This window comes from Phascolarctos cinereus, unplaced genomic scaffold (assembly GCF_003287225.1).
Source record: "Phascolarctos cinereus isolate Bilbo 61053 unplaced genomic scaffold, phaCin_HiC Scaffold_7;HRSCAF=346, whole genome shotgun sequence".
NCBI lineage: Eukaryota > Metazoa > Chordata > Mammalia > Diprotodontia > Phascolarctidae > Phascolarctos > Phascolarctos cinereus.
Window position 1 is genome coordinate 171,630,602 of NW_027556180.1, and position 19,549 is coordinate 171,650,150.

At 40.4% G+C, this 19,549-nt stretch overlaps 1 protein-coding gene across 6 annotated transcripts in view; it reads right to left on the minus strand.

Annotated features, from left to right (window-relative positions):
- Positions 1-8,431: 8,431 nt before the first annotated feature.
- Positions 8,432-19,549, minus strand: part of CUNH13orf46 (chromosome unknown C13orf46 homolog) — a 41,621-nt gene continuing 30,503 nt past the window's right edge. For 2 of the 6 annotated variants that reach the window (XM_078147347.1, XM_078147345.1), the window contains 2 exons: positions 10,855-10,936; positions 8,432-8,591 (listed from right to left, as the gene is read on the minus strand). In XM_078147347.1, coding sequence (XP_078003473.1) covers positions 8,584-8,591; positions 10,855-10,936 — 90 coding nt within the window. In that variant the 3' untranslated portion in view covers positions 8,432-8,583. Of the gene's footprint in view, positions 8,592-10,617; positions 10,937-14,535; positions 14,792-19,549 lie in introns of those variants that run through there. The other 4 variants (XM_078147346.1, XM_078147344.1, XM_078147343.1 and 1 more) reach the window with 4 other exon arrangements.

Genomic DNA, 19,549 nt, shown 5'->3' on the forward strand with positions numbered 1-19,549 from the left:
AGAACTCTATGTTCTTTCTAATGGGAGAAGACTATACATAAAAGGGAACTGAAAAAGGGAAGGGGCATGGAGTATCAGAAGTGGAGCTAGAAGAGGACTAAAGTGAGCATGGCTGGCCTGAGCATTTTCTCCAAATAAAGGATCAGAGAAAAATTCATCTATTGAAGGAGAGGAGGGAAAAAAAGGGGAAAAAAAGAAAAATTTACATGATAATTTTGTTGTGTATTTGAAAGGAATAGCAAGTTGTACATGTAGATTGGCAGTTTCATGTTCAATTGTCTTTTTTATTGTACTGTATTATGGAAATTCTTATTTAATTCCATACAATAAAAGTAAAATTTTTTTAAGGGGGGGGAAGGGGCTGGAATCCCAGCTCTTCTACTTAATACTTTCATGACCTTGGAAAAGTAATTTCATCTCTCTGGGTCTCCGTTATACCATCTGTAAAATGAAAGGGTTGGACTAAATAGATTTGCAGTCAGAAAAACTAGGTTCAAAACCCACCTCTGCCAATTAGAACCTGAATGATTTTGGACAGGTCCCTTAACCTCTATGGATTTCAGTTCATCTACAAATTGAGTTTTGGACTAGATGTCCACCGAGGTCCCTTTCACCCCTAAATCTATGATTCTATTATTTGTGATTTTATGACCTTTCAGGTCCCTTTCAATTCTAAATTGATGACCCTAATTCATAAACCAGTATTTATAGAACTTTTTGTGTGCAGTGTGCTGGGCCCTATAAACTTCTCTAGCCAAAGCCTAGTTTTCTGGCCAGTTGATTTCTGGCAACTGTTGATTTTCTAATAAGAGTGAGTACCAAGTTCCTCATAATCTGGGGATCTCCAAATAATTCCTCAAGAGGTAGTATTTGCACAGATAACAGGAAATAAGGTGGCTCTTGGCAAAAATTTGTGCAGTAAATAAAATTTCTCTTTTATTAGGTTCTCTGGCCTCCCCATCATTTTCCCATACTTAAAGCCCTCTGCTCTTTCCCTCTTCCTCCTTCCTCAGTTCAAATATCTTTTGGATACTAGTCATTTAAATGTTAATGTTCTTATTGTTGTTCACTTGTTTCAGTCATGTCTGACTCTTTGTGACCCCATTTGGGGTTTTCTTGGTAAAGATACTGGAGTGATTTGCCATTTCCTTCTCCAGCCCATTTTACAGATGAGGAAACTGAGGCAAACAAGGTCAAGTGACTTGCCCAGGGTCATACAGCTAATAAGTGTCTGATGCTAGATTTGAAATCATGAAGATGGGTCTTCCTGACTCCAGCCTGGCATCCTATTCACTGCATCCCCTGTGGAATTGTTATATGATATGATTTTATATATGATATGGTATGGTATGATATATGGTATGGTATGGTATGGTATGGTATGGTATGGTATGGTATGTATGCTATGCTATGCTATGCTATGCTATGCTATGCTATGCTATGCTATGCTATGCTATAATACAATATGGTATGATGATGTAATATAAACCTTGAATTCAGATCTTTCTGACTCCAGGCCTGGTGCTCTATCCACTGTGCCACCTAGTAAGCTTTACTCTAAGTTTTGTATATTACATTATATAGTTTTGTCTCTAGAAAAAAAAAAACCTAAAGGAACAAAGAGGGGCACTATCGCTCTTTCCTGAAATTGCACAAGTTCTTTTCTTAATGCCAGCCCAAGTGTAGTGACAAGAGCATTGGATTTGGCGTCTGAGAACTTGGATTTAAGTAGCAGTTCTTCTGTATGCTAACTGTGTGACCTTGGGCAAAGATGCTTCACTGTTTCTGGGACTCCTTTTTCCAAGAAATCTCTAAGGTTCTTTCTAGTTCTAAATTCTATGACCCCTGAAAGTAAACCTGATTTATTCCTTTTATGGTGACCTATAGCCACAGGTGACCAATGTCTTTGCTTCTTCTATTCTTTCTTTTCTCATCCCTCTCTTTCTCCCTCTCTCCTCTCTCTCCCCTTTCCTAGTCTCCCTTCTCTTTATCTCCCCTCCTCGTTCTCTCTCTCTCTCTCTCTCTCTCTCTCTCTCTCCTCTCTCTCTCTCTCTCTGTCCTCTCTTTCTCTCTCTCTCTCTCTCTCTCTCTCTCTCTCTCTCTCTCTCTCTCTCTCTCCCCCCTTCTCCCTCTCTCTTCTGTCCTCTCTCTCCCCTTTCCTCTTCTCCCTTCTTCTCTTTTTTCACCTCCCCTCCCTCCTCTTTCTCTCTCTTTGTCACATACACATGCAGATACTCACACATGCAAACCTCTGTATGTGTCATTAATTCTTTACTTCTCCAGGGGATGGGGAACCAAAAGCAGGAGCTAGTCAAAGAAACAGGCATGGGTCGTGTTATCACTTAGAGTCAACCTTAAACAAGATTACCAGCCTGGTCCAGTTTTCTATAAAGGTAACTCCTAAATAAATTCTGACTAGAAATCGTTGAGAAACTGGAAGTTAATAGGAGAGTTGAGTGAACTTCCTAACCCTAGGTTGGTTAGAGACTCCTGAGAGAGATGCTGCCCTTGGTGACCAAGAAATACAGTTCAAAACATAGACTTGGGTCTAAAAGCCCTGGTAGGTGACTGACTCTCTGTTCCAAAAAGCTTGGTCTGGGCCAAGGATGTCTCTTCTAGAGAAAAAAAAATAGCTATTTCATTGCAGTCAAGGCTTAGAGAAGCAAACATACTCGGCCTTATAAATGTGTGAGTACTCATTCTTTTCTTAAAAGAGGTACAGTATGGGGCAGCTAGGTGGCGCAGTGGATAGAGCACCAGTCCTGGAGTCAGGAGGACCTGAGTTCAAATTTGGCCTCAGACACAGAACACTTACTGGCTGTGTGACCCTGGGCAAGTCACTTAACCCCATTGCTGAGCCCCCCCCTCCAAAAAAAAAAGAGGTATAGTACAATGCCACTACTACGTCTGTATCCCAAAGGGATCAAAGAAAAAAGAAAAGGACCTATATGTACAGAAAGGTTTATAGTAGCTCTTTTTTCGTGGTGGCAAAGAACTAGAAATTGAGGGGATGCCCATCAATTGGGAAATAGTTGAACAAGTTGTGCTATGTGATCGTAATGGAATACTATTGTGTTATAAGAAATGATGAGCAATATGATTTCAGAAAAACCTGGGAAGACTTATATGAACTGATACAAAGTGAAGTGAAAAGAACCAGGAGATAATTGCGTACATTAACAGCAGTATTGTAATGATGATCAACTGTGAAAGACTTAGCTCCTCTGATCAAGACAATGATCTAAGATAATTCAAAAGGGCTCATGATGAAAAATGCTATCTGCCTCTAGAGAGAGAACTGATGAACTAAGTACAAGTTGAAATATAATTTTCTCACTTTATTTTTCTTGCTTTTTTGTGAGATAGCTAATATGGAAATAGGTTTTGCATGATTTCACATGTATAATTGATAGATTTATTGCTTTCTCAGTGGGGTGAGGCTTAAGGAAAGGGGAGCATGAGGAACTCAAAAATTTTTAAATGTTAGAAATAAATTTTTTAAAATTAATTTTAAAATATAAAAGAGGTATACTATAAAAGCCTCTAGGCTTTAAGCTACAAGAGTAATGGCAGGGCCACTCCTCCTCTTCTGCGGAGGAGGTAAAATCTCAGCTGAGCTCCATCAGCTGAAGCCAGAAGTTAAAAGCGCCCGAAGCTCCACAAACCTTTAGTTGGGGAAGAGGCATCTGGTTGTGATTCATAGCAATTGTGTGACCAGCAGAGCAATGTACAGCAGAAGATATACCTCACCTAGTCATCTAAAAGATATTATACACTTGGGCAAGAATTCATAATTCATGAGACAAGAGGGGAGCATATCCAGCAGGGACCCCATGGCATCAACAGAGACACTGTTGGCCCTGTAGCAACAGTGCTACATGGAGGCATGAGTTGCTTCTCTAGACATATGCCCTGGACAAAAGGGTATGCCCTAAATGTGTCTGCGCTTTTGAGGAATTTTGTGTTTGTGGGTATGTTCTGAGCTTGTGAGAGAAATGGTTCAAAGCCACTTTTCTTACTATGCTATTTCTTTAAGCGCCTTTGCTTTTTACCAAATTATGACCTCTGATGATTAGTAAAAGTAAAAACACTAGTAGGAGTTTGTGAGCTATGGTTTTGAGAGGATATGTACCAATAAAATACTTTTTAAACATTTAATTAGCCAATGTATATTTAACATTCATTTTTTTAAAAAATCTGAGTTCCAAATTTTCTTCTCCATTCAAATTCTGTCTCACCCATTGAGTAGGCAGGTAATATAATAAAAATTAAACATGTGAAATAATGTAAAACATATTTCCATTAGCCATGTTGTGAAAAAATGAGAATAAAGTGAAAAAAATATACTTCAATCTCAGCTCAGAGTTCATCAGTTTTTTCTCTGCAGATAGATAACATTTTTCATCATGAGTCCTTTGGAATTATTTTAAATGATTATATTGATCAGAGTAGCTAAGTCTTTCATAGTTGATCATCATTATAATGCTGCTGTTTCTGTATACAATATTCTCCTGGTTCTTCTCACTTCACTTTTCACCAGTTCATATAAGTCTTCTTAGGTTTTTCTGTGTGACCTTGGGCAAATTACTTCATCTATCCAAGTGAGTTTCCTAACAAACTAAAATGAAGGGGTTGGATTAGGTAACTTCTAAATTCCTTTCTAGCTTCATGATACTAAAACTATATAAATCTCTATGAATATACTAATAAGACCATATTCCTATGGACTTATTTATATAGTCATATTCACTGTGTGTATTCTGTCATGCAATCTGTTTCACTTTACATTATTTCATATATAAATTTCCATGCATGACTTATAGTCTATATTCCTGCCATTATTAGTAGTTCCAGAGTGTTCCATCATGTCAATAGACCACAATTTGCTTTGAGCTCTTTAATTTATGACAGAGTAGGTTTGAGAGGTCAGGATGAAAAGAGACACTTCCACTCCCTGCCAACATGGCTTCATTCCAGAGAACAGAGGATGAATGCAGTCATCGCCATGGAGGAAACGACATCAGACACAGGTCCCAAAGGCCCCGGGAAAAAAATTACACCACATGACCAGACCGAAGACTTGCTGATAGATTTTCATATTAAAACCACAGGTTAGAACAGTGCGTCACCAGGACCAAAGATTAATCAAGGGCCTGTTTTTCTAGAGACTAATCATGAGTGACCCCCTGGGAATGAGTGCTGGCTCATTCAATGCTGGAGGCTGTCTGCTTACCAGTGTAATACTTGGGCTTTTAATGCCTACCATTGGCACATGATAAGCACCATAGCAGAGGAGGATATGAGATTACTCACATGCATCCTGTGTGTCAACTTCAGTTGAAGTTCACTCACTAAATTTAAACCGTCATCTGATTACCCCAGTTTCATTCTGAAATACCAGACAGTATTCTGATACTGATAAATTCTATGTTGACTCTTCTTTAGGAAGAATCCTTTCACGGTTCTAATTTGAGCCCGCTGAAGCTCTTGGCTTTTAACTTAGATTCCCATGATTGTCTTGGGTATACTCACTTTTTAGGGATAAAAAAACCCCTATTTTTTGAAACAGTAAACTGTACTAGACACAGCTTATAGGTTGGTTGTGAAGGTCATATCCTTATTCAAAATGTCTAGCTCACAGACCTGCATCTTCTTTTCTTTATGGCTCTTGAAATGAACAACCAATTGAATCAAGGATAACATCCCTCTTTATTTGCTTTGAGTAACTATTTTTGATATATAATCTGACTTTTAAAAATATCTCCCTAGGAATTTGATGGTTTCTTCTCTTTCAAAAGGTTTGTACCTTTTCCCATTCTCATTTCCCCTTCTGGTGGCTACTGGAAAGAGTTGATAGCACTGAAGGAAAAAAAAAGGGTGGGGGGAGTAGGGTAGAGAGAAAACTTGTGAAGGTATGAGGAGAGAGCTGCTCACTTGCTGTGGAAAAGTTTGATGACCCTCCAGCTCTGGGAATAGGTCACTGGGCATTAGTTTATGAAGCCAGATGTGTATATGCCCCCCACCTTTGGTTTGAAAGATGCACCAAGGGGCTGCTAGGTGGAGCAGTGGATACAGCACTAGCCTTGGAGTCAGGAGGATGTGAGTTCAAATCCAGCCTCAGACACATAACACTTCTAGCTGTGTGACCCTGGGCAAGTCACTTAATCCCATTGCCTAGCCAAAAAAAAAAAAAGGAAAGGAAAGAAAAGAAAAGAAAAGAAAAGAAAAGAAAAGAAAAGAAAAGAAAAGAAAAGAAAAGAAAAGAAAAGAAAAGAAAAGAAAAGAAAAGAAAAGAAAGATGCACCAAGGAAGCATCCTCTTTAGCAGGCCTCTCTTCACACAGGAAATGAACAACTCTGACTTCCACCTCAATCACCACCTGGAAAATCCAGGTAGGTACCAAGAGAAGTTGCAAAAGCAACTTCAGCAAGATCTTTCTCGTAGAGACCTCACTTCTAGACCCTGGATGAAAAACGATCTCTGGTGAACTGATTCATCTTCATGATTTGGCCTGGAAACTTTTTGCCACCCAAGGAATTTCAAAATATAGGCCAAGATTCTTACCTCTTAAAACACATCGCGTATACCACACACCACCACCAACCTCTTCAGTATGCAGGCAAAGTTTCAAGTAAATAAAATATTTGAAAATTGAATCATATCATAACTGTTCCAGGAGACATTTCTATTTAAAGGAATTCTTAGCCACATTATTTTGCAGAGTAAATACAGGCCCCTGAATTTATAGTAGTTTTTTTTCTTAAATTTGGATTTTCAGTTATTGGTTTAGCTTAAAGCAGGGCACATTTGTACTTGGAGAAGTGCTTTCCAAGGCAGTTAAGGCTATCGAATGACAAAAATAGAGTCCAAAATGTTACTAAGCCAATAATAGTACCTTGAATTATGGGAACTCTCCAAGGTCTGTAATTTACAGTCTTAAGAGAGTTATAGGAGGGGTTGAGGGGGGAGGGGGCAAAGCACTAAGAGGTTGAATGACCTACCCAGGAGCATACAGCTTTTAAGTGCCAGGGGCAGAGTTTGATTTTAGGTCTTTCTAACTCCAAGGCTAACCCATTATCCACTGCACAGTGATTCTCAAAATTTTTGTTCTCATGGCCCCTTTACACCTCAAAAATTATTGAGGGCCTCAAAGAGCTAATATGTAAAGATATTTTCCATATTTCAAATTAAAACATCTTATTCTAATAAAAATAAGTTGATCTCATATACTCCCCCAAAAGGTACTGGGGACCCACAGGTGTATCTGGATTACACTTTGAAAACTGCTGTACTACATACACCATGTTGCTATTCTACAAACTGCAGGCAGTAGAGTATTAATGAATGAAGGAAGTCAATAAGCATTTACTGAGCATTTGTCATGTGGTGGAGAAAAATGATCTACACACAAAAAAAATGTTTGTCAAATGCATGTTTGATCTTTTGGTTAATGTGAAGGTCTTCTTTAGTCTGGCTCCTGACCAAAACATAGTTTTTGACTAAAACACAAAAGGAAAGCCCAAGTAGCCTTTAAAAATGTTTTATACTATTAGTGTATTTGAACAATGCTCATGGACCATAATGTTCCAGAATACGCCCACTGGAATGGTCAGGAAAAGTGCGCAGGGATTCAGGTAGGAGGGTAGTAGACCTGAAATTGTTTTTAAATGAATAGACATGTTTTATGAATGGGCCTCTACTTTTTTTTATCAGAACCTGAAGTTGAAACTTAAAAGTTTTCAAACTTCCTTAAAGCCATGCAAAATGGCCCTTAGTGAGGGCCTCCCTAGTATTTTTATTTTTCCCACTTCTGCACAGAGTGCATTAGATGGCTGTGTCTACTGTTCTGCCTTAAAGATGGCCATCCCTCTTATCTTTGGGTGTTTCTGAGATATTCTTCTTCCAGAAGCTCTTGGCTCTTCCTTCTAGGCCCCTTGACTGTGCTTATAGAGGATGTATATCAGGTAAGCATACTGAATTTGACTTACTGACTTTGTGAATTCTCAAAGGGGAGACTGGCTTGATATATTTTTGTTCTTTGATTGAAGGGCTGGTCATCCTAGCATGACCAGATATGAGCAAATCAGAGTCATCTTGACAAAGGTGTAGGTCGTGTCTTGATATCGAGCACTCTTGATTTCCCTAAAAGCATCTGAGTAGTCTTTTACCCACCCCTTGAATCCACATGTACAAGAGCTTGTCAAATTCTGGTCTAACATTTTTTGTTCTGGGTATTTACAGTCTACTAGAGCTAGGCTATTTACCAATATGTGCTGCTATCTAATGTTTTGCAGCAGCTCACAATTATCTTAAGCTTGACCTGAAATCACAGACAGAGGATTAGTTTCCTACTTTGTCAACTATGTAAATTCAAGTCTATATATTGAGCTGGGTTTTCCCCAGGCCACAAATAGAGACATTTCCCCATTTCAACTGCTTTCTTTTTCTCAGATTTTAATTCTTTGTAGGAGGTCCCCAGTTGATCTTCTGCAAAAGTGGCCCCTTCAGGCTGGTTTTGCCTTGTCCCAGGACAACTCTCCTGGTCTACCTGGTCAGAGCCCTTCTCTGTGATAATGACAACATTCAGCTCCCTGCATACAGAAAAAACAAGCATCTGTCCCTAGAATGTGCTGGTATTAGCTTTTAGCCTAGCTAGATTCTGACCCAGCCCCATTTCCACCTCCTCTGTGTGGTACCTCTGAGCCAAGGCAACTAAGTCTGCCTCTCTTTGGATTCCTCACTCTCTCTTGAATTTACTGAGGCAGCTAGGTGGCGCAGTGGTGGATGGAGTACTGGGTCTGGAGCCAGGAAGACTCATTTTCATGAGTTCAAATCTGGCCTCAGACACTTACCCTGGAGCAAGGCACTTAACCCTGTTTGCCTCAGTTTCCTCATCTGTAAAGTGAGCTGGAGAAGGAAATGGAAAACCACTCCAGTATCTCTGCCAAGAAAACTCTAAATGAGGTCATGAAAAGTCAGACACACCTGAAATGACTCGGCAACAACAATAATGATGACATTGAACTAGATAGCCTCTAAGAATAACAGATATGGAGTTGAAAGAAACCACGAAGTCCATCTAACCCAACCCTCTCATTTTATAGATGAGGAAACTGAAGCTCAGAGAAGTTAAATGACTTGCCCAAGGCCATCCAGGTAAGAAGCATCAGAGTTGAGATTTGAACTCATGTCCTCTGACTCTAGAACTAGTTAGCTCTCCACTGTGCCACTAAGTTCACTTATAATTGTAAATCTATGATCCTAAGGTCATCTTAGATTTAGTTGAATCTATTCTTGAGTAGAGATTGGCCATCATTATAAAGTGGTTTTCTCTTGTTCTTTGACTTTTGAGGAGGCGTGGTACCAACCTGCATAACCCTGCATTGGAGGATGTCCCAAGCTTGGATGAACTGGCATGCCCAGGCAATGCACATGATAGTGCCACCCAGACCTATATCCTAGGCTGTACATTCCTGCTTTGGGTCCTAGCCCTGAGCAGTTGTGGTAATTTGGAGTAGTACGCTCCTACTCCAAGAATGAGCAAGGGAATTCCCTTGAATGCTGCATGGCTAAGAAAATAATGCCAAGAGACAGTTGTGACGTTCCGGGACAGAGCGCACAGTATCTTGGAGAATGTACAATGAGGTCACATGTTTGCATTCTCCTGATGTCCAAGGGGAGAATTAAGATCAAAGATGGCCACAACATCTGTATCTTGCCTTACAGAACAGATGTGTTGCAGCCAAACTGACTGCAAAGCGAATCCTAGATTTCCATTGGCTCCTTTTGTAAACTCTGAAATCTGTTCCCACAAGAAAAGACTCTTCAAATAGAATGAATTGAAAATTTTAGGGGAGGTGAGATGGAGATATGCCACCCAATAGCAATTCTGTGCCTATCAGGAGGGTTTGGCAGCTTTTTCCCTACTCAAGGATTTCTCCTCTTCCATCACTTCCCTACCATTCAGCCCCATGGTAACTGCATCTATGCTTCAATTTTCCCTTAGACCACAGAGATTTTGTCCTCTCGAGTAAGACCAGAATCAAATATGGCTGGGCTCCCAAACCTTGTTTTACCAACAGGTTATATTACCTAACGTATGATGTGGTAGACTAAAAATACCTCAAGCTTGACCCCTCAAATTACACACAATCAATTAGTTCCTTACTTTATGATTTCTATAAATTCAAAATTCTACAAAATAATTTTATGTAACAAGTTGATATAAAATGAGGGATTCCTGTAATTGCTGGAAATGAGCAGGAAGGGAAGCTAAAATTGAACTCATTTTCTCTTCTTTTTCTACAAAAACATCACATTCACCACTCAATCAATAGGTTGGGTTTTCTTTTTAAAGGACTACTTTCACACTAATTGTTTTCCACATCAAAATCCCATTGATCCTTAGTCCATCAACAGGCTTAGGTGGACATAGAGGACACAGTGGCCCTTGCTTAATTTTTTTCCCCTTCTATTCAAGGACTACATGTAGATGAATCCCCTCCGAAGCCCAGCCCCCACCTTAAGCTTGAGGGCTTCCCTTCTTTAAGAGGAAAGGATCTGTCATCATATTGTTTTGGTCAGAGCTCTTCATGACCATGGAGTCTGGTCTTCCCAAAAGTAGAAAAAAGAAAAGGACAGGTTGCTGATCAGATTATAGGGAACAGGAACAATAACAAAGCCAGAGTGCCTTTTCTGGGTGGGGAAACAGGGGAACTTGACACTAGGAAATTAGGAGGAAAAGTGAAGACCAAGATGGTGATACTTCTAATTCTTTCAATCAATTTGTCCTCTGTCCCTCAGCTTTCCCTTCCTTCACAATGGCATCACATGCCCTTTGAGAGTTCCAGTTACCTTCTAACAAGGTTACTATGCTTTTTCTTTTGACTTCTTCTTGGATGAGATTGGAAAACAGCACATCCACATGGTCTTTGATCTGGAAACCACAAGGAGGAAAGAAAACAAGTGTGAATAGCAGTAACGAGTCTACTGCTCTGCCCACTGGCTGTATCCACAACAGCAGCTTACTTTTAGGAACTTTTCCTCATTGCAGTGATCTCTCTGACTCTTCTCCTCCTCCCCCTCCTTACTCTCTCTGTCTGTCTCTGTCTCTGGCTCTCTCTCTGTCTCTCCCTCTCTTTCTTTCATGCTGCTGCTTAGGTTTCCTCATCAACTTTCTCCCCATATCACTGGGCTGAAGAAAACATAAGCATTTATCTATGGCAGTAGGAGCCATTAAGAGTCCTACACCCAAAGTTAAATTGATCAATAAAATTAACTTAAAGAAATTCACAAGCATGTTCATGTTTCTTTTAGGCCTGACTTTAATATTGACTTTCCTTCTTTTTACCCTTCTGACCATACTGACCAACCTTAAAGGCCAAACTGTCCTTGATTAGGGCTCTGAGGAGTTTAGTTTCAAAGCTGATTTCTTGGCTAGGAAATGAACAGTTGGCTGGCTTATCAGGGCCATGGAGCCTGACAACCAGAGGAAGGATTTTCTTGGAAATTTTTCTTGGAAAAGTCTGGAAGGCAAATGTTTGTCAACTCTGAGGAAGAACAAGGTGGGAGGACAGAGGGGAGTAGGATGAGTGAGCCAGGAAAACAGACTCTAGCCATCATGCATCAGCAGAAGGCCCCCTTCCTGAGAGGCTCCATGCCAATCAGCATTGGCCTGCCCCTTCTTTCTTGAGTACCATCCATTCAGAATTAAGGCTGTCTGTGTACAGGACCAGCCTTTTGAAAGCTCAGAGTTCCCCAGTTGTTGTATCCATTTCTGAAGGTTGAAATGAGGGAGCTGAGGAGGTCACTGCTCATTGGCATTAACCGCAAAATCCTTTGCATTTTAAAATCCACAGATATATCAATAAATTCTGGGATTGACTGCTACAATCAGACAAGCCAGTCTTCACAAAAAAAAAGCAGCACTGCCAACGAGGAGGTGATGAGGTTTAAGTTCACACGGTAGTGGTGTGTTGACCCTGGAAGAATGTGACTTGTGGGCTGGTTTCAATGACCACAGTTCTCATACTGGGACTGGGACTGGGACAGGAACTCTGGGGAGTATTCAGTGTTAGATACTGAGACAGTAAAATTCATAGGATCACACAGTTTTATGAATAGGATTATAGAATTAGAATATGCTCATCTTCTGTCTTCAAGTCTTCAAGACTGGTGATAGAAACAACTAGAAATGTCTTACGGAGAAGGCTCTTTGAAAAATTAAGTCTACATAATCTACAAAACAATGAATCAAGTCCTTATGTGTCATATTTGTTACAAATGCTGCAAATTGGCTCTTTGAAAAATAAAATCTACACAATCTACAAAACAATTAATTAAGTACTTATTTGTAGTGTTTGTTACAAATGCTGTAAATACTCACACTGAAAACTTAGCAATCAAATCTCCAAACCCATAAGAGCTGTAATCATAGCCAAACCAGGGAAGGGAAGGTGGAAAGGAATAAGGATTTAGATAGCACCTGCTATGGGCCAGGCACTGTGTAAATGCTTTACAAATATCTCATTTGATCCTCACAACAACTTTTGGAGGAAGGTGCTGTTATTATCCCTATTTTACAGTTGAGGAAACCGAGGCAAATAGTGATTAAGTGACTTGCCCAGGGCCACACAGGTAGTAAGAGGTTGAGGTCACATTTGAATTCAGGACCTTCCTAATTTCAGGAAAGAAATTGTTTTAGCTCATGTCTACTGGCAGCACCAAGGAGACCTACAGAGAAGCATGAGTCCCCTAACTGCCAAAGCTCTCATCCTGGGATTGGGACAGAAACTCTAGGGAGTATTCAGTGTGGGCTTTTAGGATAATTTAGGACAATATAATTCATAAGATTGTTATATATTTAGAGCTAGAAGGGACCTTAGAGTCCATCTTGTTCAATCCCTTCATTTTACAGATGAGGAAACTGGGGAGCTAGGTTAGGGAACTGCCCGTGATCACTGCTTTAGTAAGTGAAAGAAGAAAGATTTAGATTCTAGTTTTTCTGATTCCAAGTCCAGCACTCCATCCTCTAGATACTCACAAGTCTTTGAGCAGCCTCAAACATATAATTGAAATTTAAAGAAATAAAATAAATTCAAAGAATGGAGGAAAAGATGTCATCGAGGAATACAATAGGAGGAGAAAATGGGCAGGTTACATGTGAGAGAGGTAGACTGACAGAAAGTTGTACTGTAATTCTCCCAATGTCAGAAGACATAGAGAAAGGCAAGCCTCCAACAGGTTAGGTGGCCCTCCTGTGGTACACTTAGGGAACAAAGGTCACAAAGTATGGGCAGGTGTAGATGAGTTGTGATTTGTACCTCGGGAGAAAATAACCAAATTTACAAGATCATAGATACATTTGAGTATTATAATTCACTTGGAGAGTACATAACATTTTGATTATTCTTTCTTTACAAAAACATTATTCCTTGTTAATAAAACACATATACATATATAATAGTCCTCTTAATAAAACATAGATAGATAGATAGATAGATAGATAGATAGATAGATAGATAGATAGATAGATGATGGATGGGTGGATAGATGGATGGATGGATGGGTGGATGGATGGATGGATGGATGAATGGATCGTGGCCAGCATACTTGCAAGTGGAGGAGTAAATTTTCCCCAAGTTCTTAAGGAGGAGCCCAGACAAAGGTAATTATTATTTCCACCCTTCCCCCCACCCTCAAACTTCAAATCCCATAGGCCCTTTATTCTGTGGGCATCTCTGATATAAGGGCAAAGGTACTGGAGCCATCTTGAACCCAGCTGCCTCCATTGTTAAATTTTCAGTGTGAACATTTACACTTTCTTAAATCAGCAATCACTATAAATCACAGCTTAGTTTATTGCTTTGTTAACTGTCTAGACTTAGGAAAGTGATAGAGAAAATATCAATAACACAAATTAAACTTTAAAATGTGTCCCGTGTACTTTTTCCCTCCCAGAGAGCTAGCTGCTAAACATTTATCAGCATACCCCTGCATAATGGTTACAGGTTGTGGTTTGTTCTTGTGTGTGTTTGTTCTCAAAGAAGACCATGACAACAGGAAGATCATGCCATGACTTGCAAGTAAATTGGAATTAAATGAGGGAGGGCTGTGCAAAGTCACCAGCCTCACTTTCTCCTCCGGAGCCATCTGGTTCTAGTGGCCATCCATCACGATGACTGGAGATGGCCCAGGATTCAGTAGGGGACCTTGGCCTTTTTAAGCTAAGGTCTTTAGCAGTCTCATTTTGACTGAGGCAATGCCCATTTGCTGATTAGGGCTGCTTAAGAAGTGAGCCAAGGGATGGCCCCTTTAATTTAAAAAAAAAAATCAAACTGGGAGGGGAAGACTCTCAGGGTTTCTGGCCAAAAGAGAAACAATTACTATTTACATGGTTATTATTACATTATAAATTTTATCAGTTATAATTATAAAATTACATATTACATTTCCTGAGTCATTGAGAGAAGATAGGGAGCATAGGTAGGCTTATCCAAAATGTATGATCCAATCATATGAAGCCTTTGGCTTGCCTAAGAGGAGAAAGGCTCATGGAAATGCTGTTGTTACTTCGAGCCAAAAAAGTATTTCATTTCAAATGATCCGTATAGTCCATACAGGATTGGAGACAGAACCAGAGGTCATCTGGATCACTGGGGAGGAGCCTGATCATTTCTCTTTTCCACTCCCTTCAGACTGTGGTTTCCAGGGTGACAAAAGTATCAGACAATCCAGATTTAAATATCCCCTTAGCAAAGCCAGGAGTTGGGGGAAGCAATTCAGGCAATTCCTATAGTATAAAATACATGAACAAAGATATATATTACATGTCTATACGTATGTGTATATGTACTTGTGTGGGTGTGGGTGTGGGTGTGATGTTGAGTTGAAGGCATTACTGGGAAGGCTTAAAGCCTCTGGGGAACAGCAACACAAAGGGGTTTCTTTGTTCAAACACTACCCAAGGAGCACAAATTCCTTATCCCATCCATTTCTATCTCTTACTTCCATACTTCTCTCTAATAATTTCCCTAGTGTAGATGTGGCACCTTAGAACCCGCTGTGAGTCTGTCGGTACAAGGTCTCAACAAGCAATCTTATTGCACGGAGATGACTTTGGGAATCTAAGAGGTCGGTGGTCATTCACAGATTTTCTCAGCCTGCTTACAGGAAGGCAGCTGGTTGGTATGCTGGCTAGAGCATTGGACCTGGTATCAGGAAAACTTGAGTTCTAATCTGGCCTCAGACACTTATTAGCTATGGAACCCTGTGGACCCTCAGTTTCCTTATCTGTCAAATGGGTTAATAATAGCACCTACCTCCCAGGGTTGTTGAGAGCATAAAGTGAGATAACATTTGTAAAAGTACTTTGCAAGCCTTGAAGCACTATATAAATGCTAGTGATGATGATTACCAGAAGAAATGAAGCAGATTTACTTGGCAGCCCTAGAAAGAAATATTGGTTCCAGGAAGCGGCAGCACCTAGGTATGTGTGGGAGGTGAGGGCGGGGGATGGCAGCAGAAAGGAGATGGGCTTGTTCCTATAGGATCCCATTATTTTCATTTGTTTTTGTTTCTCCAGCATCGGGTAGTTCTAGCTCTGAGCTAAAAAGAGGCAAAGCAGAGGTTTGCAGCATTTTCCTAAAAACAGGAAGTGGGCAAGAAGAAGGTTGACAGGGCATAATCACAGAATCCCCGAGTCGGAAGGGCCCTTGAATACTATCTAGTCTAACTCATACCTGAATGAGCATCCCCTCAACTTGTTTGAAGAACCCCAGGGAAGGAGGGCTCACCACCTCCTGATGCAGCTCAATCCATTTTTGTACATCCCCAATGAATTATTAGGAAGATTTTTCCTGATACCTAGCTTAAATATGCCTCTTTGAAACTTACACCCATTGCTCCCCCTTCTGCTTTCTACTGCAAACCAGAACAAGCCAAATATTTGAATACTTGAAGATAATTGCTGTGTTACCTCTGAGCCTTCTGCAAGCTAAATATCCCTCCTTCCTAGAGCATCACCTAAGCCCTCTTCTTGGGGAAGCAGTTTGGGCAAAGTGCATGCGTTCACAGGTTGGCAGGGAAGAGCTGATGCAAGAATGACATGATCAGAAATGCAAAGTTGAGCATGAGGTTTTCTCTACTTTTTCTCACAGCCATTGGCTTGGCTCAGAACCGGAATCAGACTGATCTCAGGGGGGTCTTGGTGAGAAATCAGCTTGATTTCCTTTAGAATTCTCTATACGGTATGTGACAACTCAGTCACAGACGTGCTGTGAGTTAAATTGCATCCTGGCAATGAGGAGAGGTCCCAAGACCTTGATTTCCCCTCTAGGTGCTTTCCATTTCTGAGCACACACAGGCTTCCTTGACAATTAGAAATCTTTGTTTCAGATGAAAAGAATGAGTCATGGGGTTTGGAGCGAGCATAACATTTCAAGATTCTACTATTGCCCAGCACTTTGATGAGAAGTGAAATAATCAATAAAGCCTCATCCTGTCTGGTCCCACACGTGGTGTTTTCCATGGCCAGGTTCTTCACTGTTTGACTCATTAAAAACAGAAGAAAATAGTAACTTCACTTAGTCTGCCCCAGCCTAGTTTAACCCTTTGTTCTGGAGAGTGATCAGATCTTTTAGTACAAGCAAAAAGTAAATTTTAAAAAAATTTTAATTAAAAAAAATTTAATTTAAAATTTAAAATGTTTAATTTTAAATTTTAAAATTTTAATTTAATTTAAATTTTTAAATTAAATTTAATTTAATTTAAAATTTTTAATTTAAAATTTTAAGAATCAATGATAGAAAATGCTTTTGAGCTCTTCACTACAGAGGGATTGATTCATGCTTATGTTTTGCAGGGTATTTTACTCAGGTGAAGTAAGGGAGTGTTAAGCCTTTGTTGTCCCCACACCAATTCTACCCTTGACTGAAGTAGAGGAAGCTCAGAAATCAAATCCCCTTCACCTCTTGGACACTTCTCCAGCTCTTTCACATTAAACTTAATTCCCATCTGTCAACCGTGCTATCAGAATGGCCTGCTTTGCTATTATATTGTTTGAAGAGAAGGTTAATCTTCTTCCCTCAGTAAGTGGTCAATATGGTTTAGTGTATAGAGAGCTGCCCCTAGAGCCATGAAGACCTGGGTTTATGTCTCACCTTTAAATCATACTGGCAAATAGGTCCACATTTAGTCTAGCACTATGGGAATCATAGAGGTAAACGGTCATTCACAGAACTTCTTGATCTGCTTACAGAAGGGCAGCTAGTTGGTATAGTGGCTAGTGCACTGAACCTGAAATCAGGAAAATCTGAGTTCAAATCTTGCAATCTCTCAGTACCTCCCAGACATATACCTCTATATATAGAGAAGGTAATATGTTTTGGCATGAGAAATAAAGGAATGGACTTTGAATTGGGAAGGCCTGGGTTTGAATCTGTGCGCATCCTTTAAGACTCAGTTTCCTTATCTGTTAAAATGAGGGAAGGAGTTGAATTCAATGATATTTAGTCCAAGACTTCAAACTCCAGCTCAAAATTGATGAGTTGCCTCACCAAAGGAGACAGAAGATGAAGCCTAGACTCCCAGTATAACTAAATCCAAAGACCTAGTTCAAGGTCTATAGCTCAGTTTACAAAGATCATTTGTCACTCTCTAGAATGAAGGCTTAAACCAGACTAAGTGAAATCACCATCTCCCCAAATCCCATTCTTTAACTTTCCACCTCATAAAGATGTCGATTCACCTTTCCCTGTTATCTCTTTGTCTTCCACCCTACTACTTTCTCCTATAACACATTTTTCCTCCCTCCTTTTCTTCCCCTCTTATTCCATTCCTCTTCTTCTCTTCTTCTCTTTCTTCTACTGGACATTTTCACAGATTATTAATTTCTCCATCAGAGGTTGTGTTGGGACAAGGAGAGACAACTCCAGTGTTTTCAGGGAGAAAATTGCAACAAGCAGCTACAACAAGGTCTCTGGATCTCAAGAATCTATGATGTCCCTGAAGCTAGAACAAGGGCAAATGTCAGCTTTTATGCCCAGATTGAAACCCAGAACACCTCCTCTAAAGCATGCAATCTTCTCTTCCATATAGTGGCTCCAGAAGATTACAAGAAGGTTTTACTGACAAAGGCCTTTTTGTCACATGAAAAACGGATTAAATAACCCTTTCTAGTTACTCAAATTAGGGGTGAAAGGAAAGGACTAAGAAAGAGGCAGAAAATGTTGATATTGCTATATGCCAAGGCATTCCTGTTATCTGTAATTATTGTAACAACATATAGTTTTCAAGACCCCTACCCAGGGTGGAAAGCCTTAAGTCTAACCAAACACATCAACTGAAGGTAGCTAAGTGGTGAGTTCAGTCAATAAGCATTAATTAAGCACCTACTATGTGCCAGGCATTGTGCTAAATGCTGGAGATTCAAAGAGAGGCAAAAAAAAAAGCCCCTGTTTTCAAGGTGCTCACTGTCTAATGGGACAGACAACATGCAAGCAACTATATACAAACAAGATCTATAGGATCCTTTCTGAGAATGAGAAAACATACCCAGTCTTTGTTGGTTCCAGGCTGTATTTAACATCTCAACTCTACCAATAGAAAAGGAGTAGGAGTGGGCCCACCAGGGGACTCCTAAGAACAGGAGAATCAATTAACCTATATGGAAATTGTCAGTGGGCAGAGGCAAGACGGGGGAGTAAAAGCAGTGACTTGCTTGAGCTTTCCCCAAACCCCTCCAAATATGTGTAAAAAATTGCTCTAAACAAATTCTAGAGCAGCAGAAGCCACAAAGAGAGTGAAACAAATTTCCAGCCCAAGACAACCTGGATGGTTGATTAGAAAGGTCTATCCTGCCAGGCTGGAAAAGAAATGTAGTTCAGCATGGGCGCACAGACAAAAACCAGGCCTCAGAGAACCTGGAGCAGTCCTCAGGGGACTGAATCACTGGCAGCTATGATGGTTTCCAGACTTCTCAACCCACAAATGCCAAAGACAACTTAGAAGGTCAGTAGGAAAAGTCTGTGAGAGAGAAGCTTAGTCCCAGCCCCAGTTCAGGTGTAGCCCTGGGGCAGCGGCTGTTTCTGGAGCTTCTGGCCCACAGACTGAGTAGGAATCGAGTGGCTGATCAAAGGGGATTGCAGGCATCTCTTTGCTGGTGCTGAGGCAAGATTCTCTTGCTTTGCCTGTGCGTGGATCTGGGTCACAGTTCTGGACGGCAATCGTAGGGCAAGGAGGAGTGCTGGCATGGTGGAGCTTGTAGTGGTGGTGAAAAGAAAATCCTCCTCACAGTTCCAAGGCAGAAAAGAGTGCTTGTGGTCACTCATAGACCAGAACACAGGCTAGGAAAGGAGTAAATACCTCGCCCTTGATCATACCACCTTGGAAGAACTGAAAACTTACAGGTCCCTAGAAGTATCTCTGAAAACAGATGCACAAAACCCCCAAAGCTTGGGACAGTACATTCTCCACACTGGAAGCAGACCTCTGCCTTAATAAAGAGTTTATAGCTCAAGTAAGTGGCTGGGATCATGAGCAAACTGCACAA